The sequence below is a fragment of the Bubalus bubalis genome, chromosome 9 (genome assembly GCF_019923935.1).
Source record: "Bubalus bubalis isolate 160015118507 breed Murrah chromosome 9, NDDB_SH_1, whole genome shotgun sequence".
Taxonomy (NCBI): domain Eukaryota; kingdom Metazoa; phylum Chordata; class Mammalia; order Artiodactyla; family Bovidae; genus Bubalus; species Bubalus bubalis.
The window spans coordinates 87,945,263-87,970,985 of NC_059165.1; the positions used below are offsets into that span (position 1 = coordinate 87,945,263).

Below are 25,723 nucleotides of genomic sequence, written 5' to 3' on the forward strand. Positions count from 1 at the left end.
CATAAGTTAAATGCAGTTAAAAGTTTTATGATCGTGATGCTACTAATAAACTATTTCCAACCTCTTGACCAGCAAAACCGAATAGGGCATGTTGAGTAGGCAACGTGTGATCTAGAGAAGTAACTCAGCCTCACCCTCTAGAGGAATGAAGTGGGATAAAGTGTGAACAGTGCTTTTGGAAGTCGGCGTTCCCATCAACACCTGCAATAGTTGTTAGGGCTTGGCTCTTATTTGTGCACTTTTGCAAAAACAAAATCTGCAACTCAGAAACGTTAAAATAACGGTTCCTTAATAGATAACCCCAACCCCCAAACAAGAGGTAAGGACATAAAGGTGCCGAAGCTATTTATCAACCCACACACTACCACCAGAGGATTCTTCAGAAACGGCCGGAAGTGCCTCTGCCCCTAACTAACATGGCGTCCATTTTATTTCCGTTCTTGTCTCTGCTGTAAAAGAGCTCGGCGGCTCCACGCGGTTTTCCCAGAGGCTACCGTCTTACCCTCCCCTAGCCTGTTCCTTCGCGGGGGGCGGGGCTACGAAGGAGATGCTTTGTGGTGATTGGTTGCGGTGAGTTAGGAACAATGCTACGGGGCGGGGACGGGCGGATGGTGAGCAGTGATTGGTTGCCGGGAGGCGGGGCGACTCGACCGCTGGAGAAGTGGCCGCAACCGGAGGCGAGAGCCATGGGTCAGGCGGCCAAGGTGACTGGGTCGGAGGAGGGGTAGAATGTGATGCCAGCGGGGAGGGTAAGAGAGCGGCCTTGCGAACATAGTCTGGACTCTCTGTAACTGAGGTTCAGGACCCTCCGCTGAGGATGTGGCCTTTACACGTGAGAAGCCTGTAACCAACCGTGGAGGGCAATCCAGGGTTTGTGCAGGTGCGGAGGAGGGAGGGCGGTACAGGTGGTCCTACTTCTTCGTCTACCAAGTACAAAAGGTTTATCCGTGATGCACGCCGGTGACTTGGGTCCTGCCCCCTTTCCGTTTCCACACCGAGCGTTTCTGTGAGGGACCCATTTCGCATCCTTGGGAATTGTACAAGACCCCAAAGTCTTACGCTGAAACCATCCGATGAGGTAAAAGATTTCGTCAAATAACCAAAAGGTGCGCAGGTAACCAAGGAAATCGAATCCCGGCAAAAACACTTGCCAAAAGTAGCACTTAACGAGACTAAGCAGAGACCTGAGATTCCTGAGTGCTCTGAACGAGCTTGGGAGGTGATGCCCCCTTCAGGATCGAGATCACAAGTTTGTGCGCATTCCTGGCCAGCGTACAATTCTCTGGGACCAGCCATCCCTAACCAACTTTAAGTATTATCAGTATGGCCGGTTGAGACGTAAACATGGAAAAGGGAAATTGACTTGCTATAGTATAGTGAGAAAAAAAAAAAAAAAAACAAAAAACCAGTGCTTCTAATGGTTGGTCAATAACAGGAAGCCACCACGAGTTCTTCTTGTACAACTGAACTCTGTTCCTAGTACATTTTAATATATGTCACAGGACTGATAGAAACAGAATTGTAAAGGGTTATTCTTTCAAAAAAACTTTCTGAGTGTCCATAATAGCTTGTAGTAGCACTTAATAGCCAGAATGTAGCCTGTACTCTCCAGGCATGATGGATGCAACAGTAACTTCATACAGAAGTCTGGCAGGTAGGGAGAGTTCAAACAATTACTTAATTACAGGGTTGACTTCCCTTAAGATTGATTTGATCTCTTTGCTTGGACTCTCCTTGAGAGTCTAGCACCACAATTCTAAAGCATCAGTTCTTCAGCGCTCAGCCTTCTTTATGGTCCCACTCTCACATCCATACATGTCTGCTGGAAAAACCATAACTTTGACTACGTGGACCTTTGTTGTCAAAGTGATGTCTCTGCTTTGTCTAGGTTTGCTATAGCTTCTTTTCGAAGGAGAAGCGTCTTTTAGTTTCATAGTTGCCATCACCGTCTGCAGTGAGTTTGAGGACTAAGTTCCCCCTAATACCCTGTTTCTCTCAGTATACAAATTTTGGTGAATCCGTTTTCATATTTGATATTATTATGAGTATACAAAATTTGGCCAGCGCTGAGCCTTCTAATATAAATATATGATTATGTTGACTTTTTTCCCTAAGTCTTAGTGTTTCTTGAAGTTAATAACTGCTTTGTTTTTATTATTGGTTTTCCTACTTATCTATTCCCAAACTATGAGCAAAACTGGTATCTACTAGCTTCATTTTTTTTCCTAGCATCATCTTTTCTGGAGCAATGCAGCCTTTTGCTCTAGTCCAGAATAGTTGCTTTCTTTGCTGGGTGCACAAATGCTGACCTGTATTTGTCCTTTACCATCCTGTCTCTCTTGTGTTGGATCACCTGGCTCCCTCGTTCCCATTGTGTGTGTGCGTGCGTGTGTGTGTGTGTGAGAGAGAGAGAGCCCCTTGTTTTGGTGGAGTACAATCGTCTTCTATAGCTTTCCAAGAAAGGGCATATAGCAAATAATAGACTTTGCATTTCTGAAAATACCAATTTGTAATTGCAATTAGGTGATAGCTTGGATGTGTAACTTGAAGATTTTATACCATTGTCTTCTCACAGTGATGCTGTTTAGAAATCAGGCGGCTTTCTAATTTTCTTTTTTTTATATGTGAACTGTTTTTTTCCTCCAAGATGTTTTTATTAGCATTGTGCTGAACTTACATCATGATATGCTGCAGCATGGGTTTGTGTTGAGCACTTGGTGGAATCTGTGTTCTCTCTTCTTTCTTGTTGGAGATCCTGTGACTGTAACTATTGGGCCCTCTAGACTACTCCTTTAGTTTTATTATCCTTTCCTCAACTACCCATTCTACTTTCTGGGCAGTTTTTCTGAACTTAATCCTTGCTGTCATTCATTCGATATCCAAGAGCTTTGGGGCATTTTCTGAACATTCCTTCTTAAATTTACTATAACTTCTTTTTGTTGTTATTGCATGTTTGCAATAACGTATGTTTCTGAGAAAGTTCTTTGGTTAATCTTTGTTTTATTTTTATGTTTTCTGTTTCCTGTTTCTCTTTTGGTGTCTGCCTATGATGCTATAAGTTTTCTCATATATGTAAAATGCTTGAATAGTGCCTAGCACATAGGATACACTCAGTCAAGTTTCAGTATTGTTATCTGGTGAATGGACTGGGGGAAAGGAGGCAATGGTGGCAGAGTGGCAAATCTTTGTCAGTAGTCTAAGCACAAGATAGGGAGAGATCTGAATTTAAATTGTTTTGGGTGATGGAGAATATCCAAAAGATTAGACAGAAATCCCTACGGTTTCTCCGTGAGGAGTAAGGTAGATTTAAAGAATAACCTAGAGATTTCTGGCTTCAGAAATTCATTATTTTCCATAACTGAAATTGAGGGGACAGAAGAGAGAACAGTATTGGGGGGACAATATTGAACACGCTTTCGTTGTTGTTGTTAAGCACAGTCTTAAATATTCAGAAGTCTCAGCATTATACTTCTTTTTTGAGAAATCACAATTAAACTTTCCTAAGTTATCTGGGAAACAGATGGGGAAACAGTGGAAACAGTGTCAGCCTTTATTTTGGTGGGCTCCAAAATCACTGCAGATGGTGATTGCAGCCATGAAATTAAAAGACGCTTACTCCTTGGAAGAAAAGTTATGACCAACCTAGATAGTATATTCAAAAGCAGAGACATTACTTTGCCAACAAAGGTCCGTCTAGTCAAGGCTATGGTTTTTCCTGTGGTCATGTATGGATGTGAGAGTTGGATTGTGGAGAAAGCTGAGAGCTGAAGAATTGATGCTTTTGAACTGTGGTGTTGGAGAAGACTCTTGAGAGTCCCTTGGACTGCAAGGAGATCCAGCCAGTCCATTCTGAAGGAGATCAGCCCTGGGATTTCTTTGGAAGGAATGATGCTAAAGCTGAAACTCCAGGACTTTGGCCACCTCATGCGAAGAGTTGACTCATTGGAAAAGACTCTGATGCTGGGAGGGATTGGGGGCAGGAGGAGAACGAGACGACAGAGGATGAGATGGCTGGATGGCGTCACTGACTCGATGGATGTGAGTTTGAGTGAACTCCAGGAGTTGGTGATGGACAGGGAGGCCTGGCGTGCTGCGATTCATGGGGTCGCAAAGAGTCAGACACGACTGAGTGACTGAACTGAACTGAACTGAAATTATCTGAAGCACTTTCCTTCTGGGCTCTTTTAAGATGTAGTATATTCATGAGTTTGTAGGCATGTGTATATGACTTTAAGAGCAGATGAAGGTCTATGTTAAGAAAAATGAGAATAAATACATACCAGATTAGCAAAGTTGGTTACCTTAGCAAACTAATTTTGGCAGGGGGATCATTAACTTTTTAACCATTCTGATATTATTTTGTTTCAAAGAATTTTGTTTTATTTTTGTAAATAAGTAAGGCTAATTTTTTTTAATCTAAAGATAAATAATCAAGGGAGTTATTTTGACCAACTCTTGTTTTCACCAGCTACTTTGAAAAATAATCTAAGAAATAAATGCTGTTTAATCCTTATAATTATGTAAAATGTGAAAAACTTTTCTTTTGAGGTCTGAATTCTGATTTTCTTTCCAGGTTTTACAGCTCTTTAAAACATTGCACAGGACCAGACAACAGGTTTTTAAAAATGATGCTCGAGCGTTAGAAGGTAAGTTTATACTTTGCCACTCTGAAGCAAGTCCATCTTTCAGTTGGCTGCTAGTAGTCCAAGAGACCCTGTGTGGTTAAGACCTCCCTTGGGCAATGACCTTCACTGTCTCTCTCTTAATGTTTGTTTGTTTGTTTTAATGAGTTTATATTACACTACTTTGAGAAGTATTTACTTAAAGAAAAATTGTAAAAGATCATGTTTTCATAAAGAATAAGGAAAAAAAGGATCAGAATTTCACTGTGCTCCATTGCTTGCCTGACATTCAAGCCATGAAACTCATTTCTCTATTATATAATCAAATTTTCGCATTCTCTAGGACCAGATACTACCATATTGTTAATGCCTGTGTCTTTCTAGAAGTGGCAGCAGCTATGAAACTATGAAAGGGAATCTATCACAAATGGTTCCAGATTCAGTATTTCACTGTTTAAAGTGGTTCCTGTCTTTTCTGGAACTCAGAGCTCTAAAGTTTAAGTTCTGTGTTGGTCACGCTGCTGCTAAGTCACTTCAGTTGTGTCCGACTCTGTGCGACCCCATAGACGGCTGCCCACCAGGCTCCGTCATACTCAGTGTCTAAAGCTCTTTAAGAGGATACCTTAGGAGGGAGAGTATATAAGTTGGGAGATTGTTACTGACATATGTACACTATATAAAATAGATAAATAATAAGGCATGGGATAACTAATACAACACAAAGAACTTTACTCAACACCTGTATGGGGAAAGAATCTAAAAAAGGGTCAGTTCAGTTCAGTCACTCAGTCGTGTCTGACTCTGTGCGACCCCATGAACCACAGCACGCCAGGCCTCCCTGTCCATCACCAACTCCCGGAGTCTACCCAAACCCATGTCCATCGAGTCAGTGATGCCATCCAACCATCTCATCCTCTGTTGTCCCCTTTTCCTCCTGCCCTCAATCTTTCCCAACATCAGGGTCTTTTCAAATGAGTCAGCTCTTTGCATCAGGTGGCCAAAGTATTGGAGTTTCAGCTTCAACATCAGTCCTTCCAGTGAACACCCAGGACTGATCTCCTTTAGGATGGACTGGTTGGATCTCCTTGCAGTCCAAAGGACTCTGAAGAGTCTTCTCAAACCCCACAGTTCAAAAGCATCAATTCTTCAGCTCTCAGCTTTCTTTATGGTCCAACTCTCACATCCATACATGACCACTGGAAAAACCATAGCCTTGACTAGATGGACTTTTGTTGGCAAAGTAATATCTCTGCTTTTTAATATGCTGTCTAGGTTGGTCATAATTTTCCTTCCAAGGAGTAAGCGTCTTTTAATTTCATGTCTGTAATCACCATCTGCAGTGATTTTGGAGCCCAGAAAAATAAAGTCTGACACTGTTTCCACTGTTTCCCCATCTGTTTGCCATGAAGTGATGGGACCGGAAGCCATGATCTTAGTTTTCTGAATGTTGAGCTTTAAGCCAACTTTTCACTTTACTCTTTCACTTTCATCAAGAGGCTCTTTAGTTTTCTTCACTTTCTGCCATAAGGGTGATGTCATCTGCATATCTGAGGTTATTGATATTTCTCCCAACAATCTTGATTCCAGCTTATATGTATATGTATAACTGATTCATTTTGCTGTACAGCAGAAACTAACACTACATTGTAAATTAACTGTACTCCAGTAAAATTTGTTTTTAAAAATTCAACCTCCACTAAAAAAAGGGAAAAAAAGAGGGCATCTAGGTAAAGTGTCCCCACTGTCCCTATGAATTCAAGTTTTTGTAATTTACCAAAAACATTTCTTGAATATTAAAGTATATGCTTCATATTATATGTATGTTACACAAATTCCTTATTTAATTCTTATCACAGACCTGTTAGGTAGTTACAATTTCTAGTTTTGCAGATGAGAAAACTGACAGTAATGTGAAAGGATAGGTGGAGCTGGGATTTAGCCTCAGCATTCTGGCTCCACAGCCTGAACTCTTAACCACATTACATGTTGACATGTATTGAACATAGAAGGAACGTTCTATGGCTCATCTCCATCACCATAGCATATTTTTGTGCCTTTAAATGTTTTTAAGTGAAATAATTATAAGAATAGCTAACAATGCATATTTACTATTAAATGCTCACAGCAGCACTATAAGGCAGTTTATCAGTTATATTAAGTTATTCTGCTGTAGTGTTGCCAAATCATTGGATTATATAAACAAATTTTCATTTGTCCATCGCTTTACTTGTCAGCCAAGGCACTCAAAATTATTTACATATCCTCTTTGCTGCCATATCTTCATTTTAAGTGTTTTGGAGGAGGGATAGTTAAACATGCTTATATGTATTGAGTTTGCCATCTTAAAAGCATTTTAATTCAGATCCTTATATTTACAAAAGCAAAGTATTAATTTGAATTTATTAGGATCTCACAGCTAGAGGGTCAAATGAAATTAGAAATAAAAAGCAGGAAACAAAACTATTAGAATGCTGAAAATATATATTAGGTTTAATTACAAATTTTCCAGCCTGTAAAAAGCTCTCCAAAAGACTTTTAAAATAAATTTCTTATTTTTTACTTTGTTTTACACAAGGCAAAATTATTTTTTTCTGCTAGAGAAATAATAGATATATATGTATATAGCATGATACGATACTGAAAGAGAAACTCCCCAGGTCAGTAGGTGCCCAATATGCTACTGGAGATCAGTGGAGAAATAACTCCAGAAAGAATGAAGGGATGGAGCCAAAGCAAAAACAATACCCAGCTGTGGATGTGACTGGTGATAGAAGCAAGGTCCGATTCTGTAAAGAGCAATATTGCATAGGAACCTGGAATGTCAGGTCCATGAATCAAGGCAAATTGGAAGTGGTCAAACAAGAGATTGCAAGAGTGAACGTCGACATTCTAGGAATCAGCAAACTGAAATGGACTGGGATGGGTGAATTTAACTCAGATGACCATTATGTCTACTACTGCAGGCAGGAATCCCTCAGAAGAAGTGGAGTGGCTATCATGGTCAACAAGAGAGTCCAAAATGCAGTACTTGGATGCAATCTCAAAAACGACAGAATGATCTCTGTTCGTTTCCAAGGCAAACCATTCAATATCCCAGTAATCTAAGTCTATGCCCCAACCAGTAACGCTGAAGAAGCTGAAGTTGAACGGTTCTACCTTTTAGAACTAACACCCAAAAAAGATGTCCTTTTCATTATAGGCGACTGGAATGCAAAAGTAGGAAGTCAAGAAACACCTGGAGTAACAGGCAAATTTGGCCTTGGAATACAGAATGAAGAAGGGCAAAGACTAATAGAGTTTTGCCAAGAAAATGCACTGGTCATAACAAACATCCTCTTCCAACAACACAAGAGAAGACTCTATACATGGACATCACCAGATGGTCAACACCGAAATCAGATTGATTTTATTCTTTGCAGCCAAAGATGGAGAAGCTCTATACAGTCAGCAAAAACAAGACCAGGAGCTGACTGTGGCTCAGACCATGAAGTCCTTGTTGCCAAATTCAGACTTAAATTGAAGAAAGTAGGGAAAACCACTAGACCATTCAGGTATGACCTAAATCAAATCCCTTATGATTATACAGTGGACTTGAGAAATAGATTTAAGGGCCTAGATCTGATAGATAGAGTGCCTGATGAACTATGGAATGAGGTTCTTGACATTGTACAGGAGACAGGGATCAAGACCATTCCCAGAGAAAAGAAATGCAAAAAAGCGAAATGGCTGTCTGGGGAGGCCTTACAAATAGCTGTGAAAAGAAGAGAAGCGAAAAGCAAAGGAGAAAAGGAAAGATATAAACATCTGAATGCAGAGTTCCAAAGAATAGCAAGAAGACATAAGAAAGTCTTCTTCAGCTATCAATGCAAAGAAATAGAGGAAAACAACAGAATGGGAAAGACTAGGGATCTCTTCAAGAAAATCAGAGATACCAAAGGAACATTTCATGCAAAGATGAGCTCGATAAAGGACAGAAATGGTATGGACCTAACAGAAGCAAAAGATATTAAGAAGAGATGGCAAGAATACACAGAAGAACTGTACAAAAAGGATCTTCACGACCCAGATAATCATGATGGTGTGATCACTGACCTAGAGCCAGACATCCTGGAATGTGAAGTCAAGTGGGCCTTAGAAAGCATCACTATGAACAAAGCTAGAGGAGGTGATGGAATTCCAGTTGAGCTATTTCAAATCCTGAAAGATGATGCTGTGAAAGTGCTGCACTCAATATGTCAGCAAATTTGGAAAACTCAGCAGTGGCCACAGGACTGGAAAAGGTCAGTTTTCATTCCAATCCCAAAGAAAGGCAATGCCAAAGAATACTCAAACTACCGCACAATTGCACTCATCTCACACGCTAGTAAAGTAATGCTCAAAATTCTCCAAGCCAGGCTTCAGCAATATGTGAACCGTGAACTTCCTGATGTTCAAGCTGGTTTTAGAAAAGGCAGAAGAACCAGAGATCAAATTGCCAACATCCGCTGGATCATAGAAAAAGCAAGAGAGTTCCAGAAAAACATCTATTTCTGCTTTATTGACTATGCCAAAGCCTTTGACTGTGTGGATCACAATAAACTGTGGAAAATTCTGAAAGAGATGGGAATACCAGACCACCCGACCTGCCTCTTGAAAAATCTGTATGCAGGTCAGGAAGCAACAGTTAGAACTGGCCATGGAACAACAGACTGGTTCCAAATAGGAAAAGGAGTACATCAAGGCTGTATATTGTCACCATGTTTATTTAACTTCTGTGCAGAGTACATCATGAGAAACGCTGGGCTGGAAGAAACACAAGCTGGAATCAAGATTGCCGGGAGAAATATCAATAACCTCAGATATGCAGATGACACCACCCTTACGGAAGAAAGTGAAGAGGAACTCAAAAGCCTCTTGATGAAAGTGAAAGTGGAGAGTGATAAAATTGGCTTAAAGCTCAACATTCAGAAAACGAAGATCATGGCATCCGGTCCCACCACTTCATGGGAAATAGATGGGGAAACAGTGGAAACAGTGTCAGACTTTATTTTTCTGGGCTCCAAAATCACTACAGATGGTGACTGCAGCCATGAAATTAAAAGACGCTTACTCCTTGGAAGGAAAGTTATGACCAACCTAGATAGCATATCGAAAAGCAGAGACATTACTTTGCCAACAAAGGTTCGTCTAGTCAAGGCTATGGTTTTTCCTGTGGTCATGTATGCATGTGAGAGTTGGACTGTGAAGAAGGCTGAGCACCAAAGAATTGATGCTTTTGAACTGTGGTGTTGGAGAAGACTCTTGAGAGTCCCTTGGACTGCAAGGAGATCCAACCAGTCCATTCTGAAGGAGATCAGCCCTGGGATTTCTTTGGAGGGAATGATGCTAAAGCTGAAACTCCAGTACTTTGGCCACCTCATGCGAAGAGTTGACTCATTGGAAAAAACTCTGATGCTGGGAGGGATTGGGGGCAGGAGGAGAAGGGGACGACAGAGGATGAGATGGCTGGATGGCATCACTGACTCGATGGATGTGAGTCTGAGTGAACTCCGGGAGTTGGTGAGGGACAGGGAGGCCTGGCGTGCTGCGATTCATGGGGTCGCAAAGAGTCGGACACGACTGAGCAACTGATCTGATATGATGTAAATTATTGGGACAGAAATTATAAATTAGAAAAGCAGATAACTATATGCATATTTTTTCCTTTTTCTAGCAGCCCGAATAAAGATAAATGAAGAATTCAAATGTAATAAAACTGAAACTTCTCCTAAGAAAATAGAAGAGGTACAGTATTAAATGTTTCAATTACAATAAAACTCAAATTTTAGCAACTAGAGGAAATGATAAAAATTGAGAGACTTTATGAAATACAAACCATTAGTTGATAGTTAAAGCCATCACAACTAAGTGACCTTCACTTGTTTGGTATGGCTCACCTCCTCAAGGGTCATGTGCCTACATCTATAAGATAGCAAGTTGCCTAATGAAAGGAACATAAGTGTAACCATGATCAAAGAAAGAACAGCTGAACCAACCTAGAAACTCACAGAGATGCTCTCTTTGTCTAAGGCAAGTGACAGACTAAGGAGAGTGAGTATGATAACTCTCTCTTAAGTTACACAGAGAAAACTTCTCACTTAGCTCAGCTGGACAGAATTTTTTTTAATCATATCTTGGCTGTGGAAGTTGAATAGCCAGAGTTTATGAACTGTTCTTGCTTTACCTTCTGTATTTGCATTTTAGTCACTTCCCTAGTGGAAGATAGTCCACTAACACTATTCTATGAGCTCCCTAGTGTTCCCAATGCTTGTTCATTGAAAAAGTGCACACTGATTCTTTTCCTGTATAAAGTCAAATGCATACATACATTTTCTCTGTCTTAGGAAGGAACACTGCTTCCTAAGTGTTCCTGGACCTAACTTTGTATAAATGTAGCGGAAAGGACCCTTAGGAAGAAAATGAAAAATTATTTACTGGGTTAATTAAGATTCTAAGAATTGATTTAGTAAAGAGGAAAGTACAATTTAGAGAAATTCTTCTATGTTTAATAGAATTTCCACATATTGAAACAAAAAATTTTATGCAAATACTTTTATACTTAGTAGAGAAAATGCTATTTTGGAAGTAGTAAATATCTGTAATACAATAATTAGACAAAATGAGATAGCCTAAGGATTTCTTTCCCTTCAACATAAAACAGGAGAGATTTAACCTAATCTTATGATAGGACAAATAGGGACTATGGAATTTTATCTATGGAAGCAGCTAAAATGGCGTTATAATCAAGTCATGACTTGAAAAGAAGTTTAAAGATGGATGCCAAGGTTTGTACTATTTTGCTATTCAGAAAACTGATTATTAACAATATAGTACATGTGTACCTCATTTTATTGTGCTTTGCTCTATTGCACTTCACAGAGTCTGTGTTTTATACAAATTGTTTATTTAGCTGCGTCAGGTTTTATTTGTGGGATCTTCTGATGCAGAGCGCAGGCTCAGTTGCCCCAGGGCACGTGTGATCCTAGTTCCCTAGGGACTGAACCCACATCCCCTGCCCTGGAGGGTGGATTCTTAACCACTGGACCACCAGGGAAGTCCCCATGATTATCTTTTACACATAATGCTGTTGCACACTTAATAGACTAGTGTATATTGTAAATATAACTTTTATAGACAGTTGGAAACCAGAAAATTCATGTGACTCACATTATTGTGATATTTGTTTTATTGTGGTGGTCTGGAACTGAACCCACAATATCTCTTGAGATATGCCTGTGTTTCTCAATTTTGAAATCATGATTTTCAAAATATTTAATTGCAGTCTGTTTATATCAACTAAACTGGAAAAGTGAACTATAATCTCCAGATTAATTTCACATATACAGCACTAACATTAAACACTCCTGAAATTAGATACTTGTTATATGTGTGTATATATATATATACACACACACACATATATGTGTACATATATGTATATATTTTGTACTTTCACATATTAATTTGTAATTTGTAGATAATTAATTACATTGTCATATATTGTGATGAAGTCTTAGCACCGAAAGGAATCCTAGGTGGCCTCTCCACCAGCAGTTCTTAGACATTGTGGTCTCAAGACCACTTTACCTTCTAAAAAACTGAATACTCCAAAAAGTGTTGTATGTATGTTTTACCTATCAATATTTACCATAATAGAATTTAAAACACAAATTTTTTAAATATATTAATTAAATAATTAAATCAATTTTGATAAGTTTATTACATGCTAACATATACAGTCTTCATGAAAAATAACTATTTTCAGAAAAATATAATGAGAAGAATGGCATTATTTTCAGTTCAGTTCAGTCGATCAGTCGTGTCCGACTCTTTGCTACCCCATGAATCACAGCACGCCAGGACTCCCTGTCCATCACCAACTCCTGGAGTTCACCCAAACTCTTGTCCATCGAGTCGGTGATGCCATCCAGCCATCTCGTCCTCTGTTGTCCCCTTCTCCTCCTGCCCCCAATCCCTCCTAGCATCAGAGTCTTTTCCAATGAGTCAACTCTTTGCGTGAGGTGGCCAAAATATTGGAGTTTCAGCTTTAGCATCAGTCCTTCCAAAGAATACCCAGGACTGATCTCCTTTAGAATGGATTGGTTGGATCTCCTTGCAGTTCAAGGGACTCTCAAGAGTCTTCTCCAACACCAGAGTTCAAAAGCATCAATTCTTCGGTGCTCAGCTTTCTCCACAGTCCAACTCTCATATCCATACATGACCACTGGAAAAACCATAGCCTTGACTAGATGGACCTTTGTTGGCAAAGTAATGTCTCTGCTTTTGAATATGCTCTCTAGGTTGGTCATAACTTTTCTTCCAAGGAGTAGACGTCTTTTAACTTCATGGCTGCAGTCACCATCTGCAGTGATTTTGGAGCCCAAAAAAATAAAGTCTGACACTGTTTCCACTGTTTCCCCATCTATTTCCCATGAAGTGATAGGACCAGATGCCATGGTCTTAGTTTTCTGAATGTTGGACTTTAAGCCAACTTTTTCACTCTCCTCTTTCACTTTCATTAAGAGGCTTTTTAGTTCCTCTTCACTTTCTGCCATAAGGGTGGTGTCATCTGCATATCTGAGGTTATTGATCTTTCTCCCGGCAATCTTGATTCCAGCTTGTGCTTCTTCCAGCCCAGCGTTTCTCATGATGTACTCTGCATAGAAGTTAAATAAGCAGGGTGACAATATACAGCCTTGATGTACTCCTTTTCCTATTTGGAACTAGTCTGTTGTTCCGCATCCAGTTCTAACTGTTGCTTCCTGGCTTGCATATAAGTTTCTCAAGAGGCAGGTCGGGTGGTCTGGTATTCCCATCTCTTTCAGAATTTTCCACAGTTTATTGTGATCCACACAGTCAAAGGCTTTGGCATAGTCAATAAAGCAGAAATAGATGTTTTTCTGGAACTTTCTTGCTTTTTCCATGATCCAGCGGATGTTGACAATTTGATCTCTGGTTCCTCTGCCTTTTCTAAAACCAGCTTGAACATCTGGAAGTTCACGGTTCACATATTGCTGAAGCCTGGCTTGGAGAATTTTGAGCATTACTTGCGCATGAGATGAGTGCAATTGTGCGGTAGTTTGAGTATTCTTTGGCATTGCCTTTCTTTGGGATTGGAATGAAAACGGGCCTTTTCCAGTCCTGTGGCCACTGCTGAGTTTTCCTGATTTGCTGGCATATTGAGTGCAGCACTTTCACAGCATCATCTTCTAGGATTTGAAATAGCTCAACTGGAATTCCATCACCTCCACTAGCTTTGTTCATAGTGATGCTTTCTAAGGCATTATTTTATGTTTTTGCAAATCTCTGTAATGTCTGGCTTAATAGGGGTCAGCTAAATTCTCATATCTGCTTCCTTATTCAACCTGGTGCAATGTGTTTTTTAGATTGAATTATACAAAGAAAATTCAGCCTTATATAGGTACATAGTTGGAAGATGGTAGGTGTATATATTATCCTTTTCAAATAGTTGTGAATATTCTTTGATACCATACCTAACCAAGTGGTAAATTTCTTTAAAGGTTAGTTGCAGTGTGAAACTGTTATCTGTTAGACCAATGGTGGGTGTGTGTGTTTACTTCCTTGGGGTGGGGGCAGGGGGCGGCAGTTCGAGGTCTCATACATAACCACATCCTGTTTATCCCCTGTCTTCTCCCCTAATCCCTTGTTTCTCATCTAGCTTTGTTTCCAGCCTTAAACCTAAACCTCAGCTCAGTTTATGCACCTCCAGTAAGTGAGAAGGCTCATTGTTTTTCTTTCTCTACACTAAGCCCCTTCTCAGGTCTGTCCGGAGGTGAGGCTTTGCCCCCTAGAGCATTCTCCATGTCAGTGAATGGCAGCTCCCTCCTTTTTATGTTCAGACCAAAAACCTTGGTGTTCTCTTTTGTGACTACTTTCCTTCTCTCACATCTACCTCCAATCTGACAGCAAATCCTATTGATTTCAAAACATACCCAGAATTTGACCATTTCTTATCTTCCCATTATTATTTCCTAGTTCAAGCCACCATTATTTCTCACTGGATTTTTACAACAGCCTCCTAGCAGCTGTGGTTGCTTCTGCTCTAACTCCCTGCAGCCTAGTCTCGATAATTTAAAGACAATGAGCCTTTTAAAAAGGCATATCCCATGGCTATTCTGTTCACAATTCCCATGGCTCCTCATTCCATTCAAAGTAAAATCTAAAGTCTCTGCCTGCCATGACCTTTAGCACTGCATCATCTGACTCCTGTTAACTTCCCACCTCAACTCACCATGCACTTCTTACTCGTCCAGCTTAGTGCCTTCTTTGAGGGTGCTTTAATTTACCAAGAACTTTCTTGTCTGAGGCCACTTATGCTGTTGCTTCTTTCTAGGATATTCTTTCATACGCCCTCATGTCTTCATTTAGTAGACCAACAGATTTTAACATTTTTCCCGTTGAGTGGATCTTTTACCCATGCATGGCTTTGTAATGTCATGCGCTAATGATTTGAAAAACATAGGTTTACCAAGTAATGCGGACCTTCCAAATACTGACATAGTTCAGTATGTAATATTTTTAAATTGCATCTGTTAACATCCCTCTCATCAGAAAAATCTTGAAGTATTGGGAATTTGTCAGGCTTCAAATGACAGATACAAGTTCTCCAGAATTGTGATTTTTGCTTAAAAGCTCAAATTTTGTCATTGTCAGCAAATGACTGTCAGTTGTTTTCTTCAAGTAAGGTACTCATATCACTCATCTTCAAAGAAACATCTGCCAGTTACCCAAATCTGAATAATCAGAGTTTGTCTGTCAATGGTTCATTCAAGTAGAAATGGTTTTCCAAAGAAAAAGCTCTACTGCTCACAGCTCAAACAATACAAATGGCTCTAGTATTATGAAAATAATTTTGACTTTATGACTCCCCTGAAAGAGTCTCAAGATCCTCCCAAGGATACACGGCTCTGAGAATAACTGTTTTAGTCCAGGTTCTTCATTTTGTGATGATGAGGTCTGAAACTTAAAGAGAGTAGATATTAACCCACGGCCACACACTCACACTCAATGACAGAGCCAGAGTTGGAGTCCAAGTATTCTGACTCCTAATGCAATGCTTTTACTAGTGTTCAGAACGTTCAACTCTATAGTATAAGAAAGATTCAGATGCACTCAAAAGATAACAAGAAAACTGCACATTTTAAACATATTTTAAAATATATGTTACAACAAAAAATATTCCAAATCTGTTCTGGATCAAAATATGTAATAGATAGATAAAAGGTAAAAGTATATGCATGTCTAAGCTTTCTATAAGCTTGGAATGGTTACAGAAAGTTAAAGGCAAGAAAATTCCCCGTCAGTCCGATGGTTAGGCTCCACACTTCCACTTTTGGGGATGTGAGTTTGATCCCTGATGGGGAACTAAGATTTCACAAGCTGCAAAGCATAGCCAAAAAAAAAAAAAAAAAAAAAGGTTAAAAGCAAGTATCACCTAAAAAGAAATTGTAGTAGTAAGTTTTCAAAAACAGTACATTAATGTGAACCATTGAAAAAGTACGCAAAGGACTTATTCTTTTTGTTTGTTTTCTTAACAGCTAATAAAAATAGGTTCTGATGTTGAATTGATACTCAGAACATCTGTTATACAAGGTATTCACACAGACCACAATACGCTGAGTAAGTAATATTAAAAAAGAATGTTGCTTGCAATGTATTTTAAACTACTGAGCAATTACAGTGCTTTTAATTCTAATTAGTAAAACTGATTTTGCCAGTGTGGTATATATTGTACACATTTGTAAGGCTGTAAGTGCTGAATTATGAAACTTTGCTTTACTAGACATTTTTCTTTTTCTTTTGTTGTTTTTTCTTTTTAATCTTAACCACTGGTTGTATTGCAAAACTTCAGTTACAAAGACAGTACAAGCATACTTCAATTTATTGTACTTCCCAGAGAATGCATTATTACAAACTGTCAGGCAGGCAAGTCATGCAAGTCTACTGGTGCCATTTTTCCAACAACATTTGTTCACTTGTGTCCTGGTGTAACATTTCGGGAATTCTTGGAGTATTTCAAACTTTTTCCTTATTAACTGTATTTGCTATAGTGATCCATGATCAGTGCTCTTTGATCTTACTAATACAACTTGCTGAAGACTCAGAATATGGTTAGTATAATAAAGTCTTTTTAAATTAAGGTATTTAGACATAATGCTATCAGACATTCAGTAGACTATTAGTATAGTATAAGCATAACTCTTACATGGTTCAGGAAACCAAAAAATTTGTGTGATTTGCTTTATTAAGATAGTTTATTTGTAGTGGTCTGGTACCAAACTTGCAATATATAAGAGGTTTGCCTGTAGGACTGTTTTTGTAATAATTTATTTGGCATTCTTAATTTTCATAGTATAATTTGTCACCTACCTAGACTAAATCTGTTTCTTTATCTTTTCTTATGTGATTCAAGTTATTTTAATTTAGGAGAATTGGGATTACACAAAATGGGAGTATAGTTGAGGATCCTCTATTATACCTCCGACTCCTGGTGGGGCTTCAGTAGAATCTCATTTTATATAATACTTGGTTTTCATTCCTTGAAGTATTTGAGGGGACAATAACAAAGATACAAACAACATTAAAACAGAAAAGTACACAGTTTATAATAGTTCAGCTCAGTGAATTTTCACAAACTAAAATACCTATGTAACCAATCTCCGCATCAAGTTATATAATGCTACTGCTATCCCCAAAGACCCCTCATGCCCCTCCAGTCAGCCCTTCCCCGCAAGTATAACCACGGTCTTGACTTTCAACAGTATTGGTTTTTAACCCAATATAATAAATTGGAATCATATAGGATTTCTCTATTCTCTGGCTTCTTTTTCTCTCTTTGTGCCATTCATCTTTATTATTGGATATAGCAGCATTTCTATGAATATTATATGAGTGAAATGTCCGTGTCATATGGTATATGTTTATTCAGCTTTAATAGGTACTGCTGACCAGCTTTCCAAAGTAATTAGACTAATTTACATTTCCAGGAGCCGTGTCTGAGAACTCAAGTTGCTTTATATCCTCACCAGCTCTTGATACTAGGCATCTCTTAATTTTAGCATTTCTGATGGAGTATAATGGTACCACATTGTGGCTTTAATTAGCATTTCTCTGGTAATTAACGAAGTACTAGCACTTTTTCAGGTGTTCAGGTGTCATTTGGATATTCTCTTTTATGTAGTGGCTGTTGAGGTCTTTTGTTCATTTTTCTAAGAGGTTACCAGCCTCTTTATTATTGATTTGAAGGAATTCTTTATATGTTCTGAATATAAATCCTTTGTTGGGTGTATATATATATATACTACAAGAATCTACTTTTAGCTTTTTCATTTTGTAATTATTTTTCATTTTTGTTTTCTGTTTTTTATCTTTTGGCCACACCACATGGCACGTGGGATCTTAACTCCCAGACCAGGGATAGAACCTGCATGCCCTGCTCTGGCAGCACAAAGCTTTTAACACTGACCGCCAGGGGAGTCCCTTGTTTTGCTGTTTTTATCTTTTGATGAGAAGTTCTTAATTTTAATGTAGTCCAGTTTAATCTCTTTCTTCTTTTATGGTTAATACTTTTCTGAGTCTTGTTTCAGAAAATTTTGTCCATCTAAGAAAGGTCATGAAGTGTTCATCCTGTGCTTTCTTCCATCTCAAGCAAGGTCACGAAGTGATCAGCTTTCTTCCAAAAGCTTTATCGTTTGATATTTTTCATTGGTTGTATCAACTACAGTTGATTTTTTTATATGGAATAAGATAGGACCCAAGATGTATTTTTTTAATATCTGAATATTCAGTTGATCCAGCATTATTTATTGAAAAGACCACTCTTCCCCCCCCTGCACTATAGGGTCACCTTTAACATAAAATCAAATAATACATATTTGTGCATCTGTTCCCTGACTTCATAATTTCTTGAGTTAGTTTGCTTTTCTGTCCTTGTATCGCTACCATAATGTCTTGATTACTACAGCTTTATAAATAAATCTGAATGGGCTTCCCTGGTAGTTCAGTGGTAAAGAATCCGTCTGCCAGTGCAGATGTTTGATCCCTGGGTTAGGAAGATTCTTTGGAGAAGGAAATGGCAGCCTACTCCAGTATTATTGCCTGAGAAATCCCATGGTCAGAGGAGCCTGGAGGGCTACAGTCCATAGAGTCACAAAAGATTTGGATACAACTTAACAACTAAACAGCAACAGTAAATCTGAATGTCTAGTACTCTTAATTCCTATACAGCTTTCAAAGTTATTTTTAGTTTATGAGCATCATCAGAAATTATTTGATCTAAGTAATGTTTCTAAGGACAATAAACATGGTTAATCCTACATTGAAAATTTATAGTCATTAGCTTTAATCTTAATAGTAATCTTTAGAGTTTCTGTGTACTAGAACAATTATAGCAAAATGTTATCTTTATATATGAATAAAATTTTAGATAATTTCAGATAACTAAATTTGATAACTATATTTCAGAAGCCTAGTATTAAGTATGATAATATTAGTTTAAATTTTTTTTTTCTTTTGGCTTTCTGTATATTTAATTTTCCCCCAGGATTGAAAACTTTTGACTCTTACATGATTATAGGATATAATGCTATATTGCCTTAATAATGGCCTCCTTTCTGTTAAGTTATATATGGATCTCTTTTTTCTACTTTATGCCTATGGGTTCAAGATAGAACAAATTTGATTCTTTAATCTCTGTTTTAAAAAGTTACTCTAGCTATGACAACATTCATGTCATGAACGCCTTCAAGAAAACAGTGGTGCTTTTTTATGAAGCTGAAGTTCTGAGTGAAGAACGCATTCTGAAGTGGTATAAAGATGAACGAGGGGAAGTGACTGGTTTCATGCTTCTGCATGTGACTGTCCAGCTCCCCCAGCCCTGTGCACTGAAGAGACTCCTCTTTCCCCGTTGCATATTCCTTACTCCTCTGGTGTAAATGAACTGACCGCATATGTGTGGATTTATTGCTAGACCCTCTGTTCTGCTCCATTGATCTATATGTCTGTTTTTATGCCAATACCATACTGTTTTGATTGTGATTGATTTGTAGTAAAGTCTGAAACAAGAAGTGTGATGTCACCAGTCTTGTTCTTCTTTCTAAAGATTTGTTTTGGCTATTTAGAGTCTTTGTGTCTCAGATTTTAGGATTGTTTGTTCTGTTTCTCTGGAAAATGCCATTGAAATTTTGATAGGAATGGCATAAAATATGTAGATTGGTTTTGGTAGTGTGGACATTTTAATAACAATATTAATTCTTCCAATCCATGAAAACACAGTGTCTTTCCATTTATTTGTGTTCAGTTTGTTTCATCAGTGCCTTATAGTTTTCAGGTTAATAGTCTTTCGCCTCCTTGGTTAAATTTATTCCTAGATATTTTATCCATATGTATGTAAATAGAATGTTTTTCTTAATTTCCCTTTCTGATATTTATTCTGTTCATTATTAGTATATAGAAACGCAACAGGTTTTTTTGGTATTGTTTTTGTTATCTCACAACTTTACCAAATTTATTACTTCTAACGGTTTTTTGGTGGAATATTTAGGATTATGATATTATGTCATGTCATCTTCAACTAGTGACAGTTTTACTTGTTTCCAGTTTGGTTGCCTTTCCTTCTTTTTCTTGCCTGTTTACTCTGGCTAGGACTTGCAAAATTGTATTGAATGAAAGTGGTGAGTAGGCATCCTTGTTTCGTTCCGGATTTTGGAGGGAAAGCTTTTGGGTTTTCACCATTGAGTATGATGTTAGCTTGTCATATATGGCCTTTATTATGTTGAGGTTTATTCCCTCTTTACTCACTCTGCTGAGAGGTTTTTGTCATAAATGGATGTTGGATTTTGTCAAATGCTTTTTTGGCATCTATGGACATGATCATATGATTTTTATTCTTCATTTTATTAATGTGGTGTATCACATTGATTTATTTGTGGGTATTGAAAAATCCATGCCTCTCTGTAGTAAATCCCTTTTGATCATGGTGTACGATCCTTTTAATATATTGTATTTTGGATATTTACCAGTTTTTAAATAACCTTGTTGTATTTCAGGGATTTCCGTCTCTATGAGTTATAAATTCCCAGAACAGAATCTAGAATATTCATTTCCTTAGTTTCCTTTGCAGCTCAGGCATGGATATGTAGCACACTATATTACCCGTATTCCTAAATGAGCTTGAGAAAAGAGGCTTGGCACAGAACCCATTTTTCTGGCAAGAGTTAGCGTCAGTGGCTGCAGAGTCAAGTTACTGTTCCAGAAGTGTCATTGGCGTAGCAGGAGCAGATGTATTAAAGTTGAGTTTCTGCCAACATCCTAAATATAGTGTATCGTGCTCCATGAGCATAGAAATGGTGGTCGTTTTTTCTAGTGCCCTGTGGGCAGTAGCAGTTTTCATCATCAGGCCAGTTCATGGTATTGCTTTGGACAGTGTTCCTGAAAGCTTAGCCTCAAGCCTGCCTGATTCTTAAGCCCTCACAGTAATTAATTAAGCCCCTTGAGTTAGACCAATAAACTGTTAATGATGCCTTTTCTGCCTAATTAGCCAGTCAGCTTTTGTTACTTTTAACTAAGAACAATAGAAGTTGTTGCCAAGAAGCGAGATACCTGAGATTACACAACATAAAATATGAAATGAAAGCAGGGGTTGGGGAGAGTGTTGTTAGCATGGACCTGACCATCCCAGGCCTTAAGCTGGTGGCCCTTGTTATGTAGTGGTGAACATGCCACTTCCTGTTTCTTAGGCGTGCAGCTACAGCAATAGGGGTGTTATCAGAATGTCAGTATGTGCTCGTTATTTCTTGTTACTTTCAGCAAAATATTGAAAAAGAGGATTAATGCAGATTAAGCGAGTCAGTCTGTGAAGCAAAGATGGAAAGAAGTACAGCTTTGCTAAGGGACCTTTCTCGCCACATCCTGAACTCTAACTGATTGAGGGTCCTATAATTTAGAGCCTTGCAGACCTGAAAAAATGCCAGCTGCTACTATCCACTAAAACTAAAGCCAGTACAAGCAAGGGACCTCTTAGCTCTAATATGAAATAAGATCAGTATCCCTAATCTTTCTCATTTGCCAGACAAAGATCAGATATAGGGTGCATTTATTCACCTGAGCCTGTAGATTTTCATTGTGTTAAGACGTGTCCATTAAACTAAGGGGTAGGGAGGTTTGGGACAACATAGAGACCATTGCCAAAGGATGAAAATATTCATGCTTAGTAATTGTCAGGATGTTTGCCTGTGGCTACTTGTACATGGAAATGACTGGGAGAAAATAGATGTGTAGCTTATAAAATTTTTGAATAAATTGTATTGCCAGAAACCCCAAGCATAGCTAGGTCTCTTCAGCTCTTAAAGGCCATCCCAGTCCCTTAACTCATATCAACAGGACGTAAACTGTAAAAACTTCCAAGTGTCAAAGAAGAGCATTTTCCCTAATATCCCCACATCTGGATCCCCTAGAGGACAGACCAGGAGCCTTGAAGGACAGTGGATAATAGAGGGTCTTTGGGTCTCCCAGAAAACAGGATGAGCTATTGGCAGTTTGGCTGACCAGAGTTTATTGCTTTGCCATGAGCAAGGAGCTCTTGCTCTTCCTGTCCAGAAGGATTTAGGATTTGCTGTGGAGCAGTAACTGCCATGTGTTTTCCATCCCAGGTTTCTATTGCTGTATCCTGTTTGTTCTTTACTGTGGTCCAGTAGACAGCTACCGTGTGACCCACAGCTGGACCTAATGGAAAGGCTATAGCACAGCATCTGGAGATCCTGGTTTTGAACATGAATGAGACCTTAGGGGTCAGATAGCAAACAGATGTAGCTTTCTGTGTATGGGAAGAAGGGTGTATATTCATGTTGTGCAGCCAAAATGGTGGTAGGCTTGTTGCCGCTCCAGTATCTAGTCTTTCTTACTAACTGAAAAACTATGTTCAGAGTAGAGTGTGACAGGCAGGGAGCAGTGGGGGTAGGGATGATTTTTTAGACCATGTAACACCTTTCTGGCCAGTGCAAGCAGCTGTCTGCTGAATGTTGCTTCCAATAAAGCTATTGTTTTTCCGTTAAAAAGGCATAGGCCAAGCCGGCACTCCGCTTTTTGCCCCCTTCCCCCTTCCTGCCTGGAATGCAGAGGTGATGTGGCAGCAGCGTTGATGACAGACACCACACATGAAGACAAGGCAGAGAGCCTGGGTCCTTGGAGGCGGTAGTAAGGCCCTGCCTTAGCCTAGGGTCGCCTTAATCTGTATTTCCTGATATGTGAGAAAATTAAATCTCTTACTTACTTAAACCATTTTTTGTTGGACTTTTGGTTAATCTGTCTTTTCCACTAGCTTGTGAACTATTTGAAGCTGAGGAGGCCTTTTTCTTTTTAATTGAGGTATATAGTTAACATGTAACATTACATTAGTTTCAGGCAAACAACATAATGATTCTATATTTATATATATTTTGAAATGATCACCACAGTAAATTGAGTTAATCTGTCCCCATACATACTAACACATTTTTTTTTTCTCATGGTGAGGACTTTTAAGACTCTCTTAAGCAACTTTCAAATATGCAATATAATGTTATTAACTGCAGTCACTGTGCTGTACTGAGGTGACTATTATATATTCATCTCTGTATCTTCCTTTCTTGATGTAATACCCAGGAAAAAATAAGCACCTATATGTTTGATAAGTGAAACAATTTACTGTCGTTATTAATAAGTTAAAACCTAAACTGTAATATGCTCTCTGATGAAACCTGCAAAGATTTGGAAGCAGCAAGTGAGATATAAAAAATGGTTAAATAATAGTTATTTAATGAGTTCTCATTTCAGTAAGCCAGATTTACCATGTGGCTCATAAAAGTATTTTCTTTAGTCAGCTCACTTCTCCTTTTTATAAGAATTTCAGTTTTCCTTTTGAATTGAATTTATTATAAGAGTTTTTTAATGATTCAAATTTATAGAAAAGATACAAGAAAAGTTGAAGAATATGTTAATTCCCTTTATCCAGATTCTACAAATTCTAGCAGTTTACCACATTAGCTTTATCATCTCTCCCTCATTTTTTTCCTGAAGTTTCTGAAGGTAAATTGCAGACATAATGTGGGTTTTTTTCCCCCAGATGAGCATTTTTCAGATCATAACAGCCTGCTTGAGTTTAGAGCTGGAGAAATACTTAAGTGTATATTTCTTTAAAATACTTTTTTGTGTATTTCCTAAATTTGCAAAGACGTTCTCTTACATAACAACTGTATAATTATCAAGGTCAGTATGTTAATGTTGATTCAGTTCTTTTATTCAAATTTTTCTGTTTGTCCTAACAGTGTCCTTGATAGCAGAAGAAAAAAAAAATGGATTGGCTAGATCTCTGCTCTAAGATCCAGTTGAGGATCACACAAATGGCATTTAATCATCATGTTTTTTAGTCTTCCTTTCATCTGGAACAGTTCCTTCGTCTGTCTTTGTCTTTCATGACCTTGTTGTTTTTGAAGAATATAAGCAGGTTACTTCATAGAATTTGGTGTGAGCATCTTTGATTGTAACAGTTCACTTGATTCCACTTAATTCAGTTCTTCTCCTAAAAGTTTTGTATCTTACGAGCTTTTCCTCAGTTGACTTCAGCAGGATGTCTTACCTAGGGCTCAGCATTTGTTGTCATCATCGTCGTTGTTGTTGAACAGTGTTTCCCAGTCAGGCCCTACTGTCATTTTGAACAGCGAGTCCTTCACTCCACAGCCTGTCCCGCACATATCTCGCTCCTCCCCGCTAAATTCCAGTAGCACTCTTCTGTTACTATGACCACGCAGAACACCTCCAGGTGACAGCCACAGTTCTGTCAAATTTGCAGTTGCCTGTGGGATCTTAGTTCCACCAGGCAGGGAAGTGGCACCCTGCAGTGAAAGTGCAGAGTGCTAACCCCTGGGCTGGCAGGGGATTCCCTGAAATCTTTAAATTAGAAACGTCGTCTTGCTTTTTATATCGTTGGTGCTATAAACTAATTTTCCAGTTAATAGTTTTAATTATCATTAACCTGCAATCTGCTACTGACAAGGTGTTTTGTTGTTATTTTTTTATTTAAAATTTATTTAACTGAAGGCTAATGTTGTTATTTAATTATATTTAATAATGATAAAGTGTTAATTTGGTCATGTATGTTTTTGTATAACCTGAAATGAGAATCCTATTAAACTATCCATTTAAAATAAAGAACACCACTTTAGAAGGTAACTGAAATAAAATATCACTGGGAAGATTTATCTTAAAAGTAGATATTTTACTGTTACAAATTTTAGGGGGAAAAGAGTTTATTTGAATTGAATTTTAATGATATTAAATACTCTCTCTGTTTTTCTTTCAGAATTGGTCCCTAGGAAAGACCTTCTTATAGAAAATGTGCCATATTGTGATGCACCAACTCAAAAGCAATGACTTTTACTAAAAAAATAAAATTAAGTCTTTGTCAATTTTTAATTTTAAAATATACAACTCTAACCAAACTCCTGGAAATGCAGATATTTTTCTCTAAAATGGCATATTGAAAATGAGTGAATTATAGTTTCATAACTAGCTTTCATGTTGAAAAGACATTGCTGAAAACTGTGGAACATAGTTAAGTATTTCTAAAGAACATTAGGTAAGAAGATGTTTCATTTTCATTGAAAATCAAACAGCATAAAGTGAAATATATGGCTAGGAAGTTATATTCACTTCTCTTTGACCTTGATGAGTATTTTGGTTTTATCATAGCTATTTGAGAATGAAGTGTTTTGGCAGGTTGGTGGCTTTTTTCCCATGTGAACGGAAACTATTAGATTAAAATTACTAGATTAAATGAATGTTTAGTCTCCCAAAAGATTAAATGAGTCTAAAAGTCACAGTTGTGCCAACACTCCATAGAAGGTGGCCTTTGTTTCCTAAAAGACTGAAATTATTTCAGTAGCTAAGAAATAATAATACAGTTTCATTTTAGAGACAGAGTATATCTCTGTGTTCCTAAAAGAAAACTTTGAATCAGTCTTCTGAAGATAGATGAATGAAACGTCAAAATCATGTATGATAAAAGGAATAAAGAAATCCTAATTTCT

General features: G+C 38.1%; 1 protein-coding gene across 3 annotated transcripts; it reads left to right on the forward strand.

Annotated features, from left to right (window-relative positions):
- The first annotated feature begins 606 nt into the window (after positions 1-606).
- LYRM7 (LYR motif containing 7) lies at positions 607-25,135 on the forward strand. Of its 3 annotated transcripts, none has more exons than XM_006072653.3 (5): positions 607-704; positions 4,574-4,646; positions 10,315-10,385; positions 16,199-16,280; positions 24,997-25,135. In XM_006072653.3, the coding sequence occupies exons 1-5, from the start codon at positions 609-611 to the stop codon at positions 25,065-25,067; spliced, it is 393 nt and encodes a 130-aa protein (XP_006072715.2). In that variant the 5' UTR covers positions 607-608; the 3' UTR covers positions 25,068-25,135. The 3 variants fall into 3 exon arrangements, with proteins under 3 accessions (XP_006072715.2, XP_006072716.2, XP_044803786.1); XM_006072654.3 differs by having other exon boundaries at positions 10,318-10,385; XM_044947851.2 differs by lacking the exon at positions 24,997-25,135 and adding an exon at positions 19,366-19,726.
- Positions 25,136-25,723: the final 588 nt, after the last annotated feature.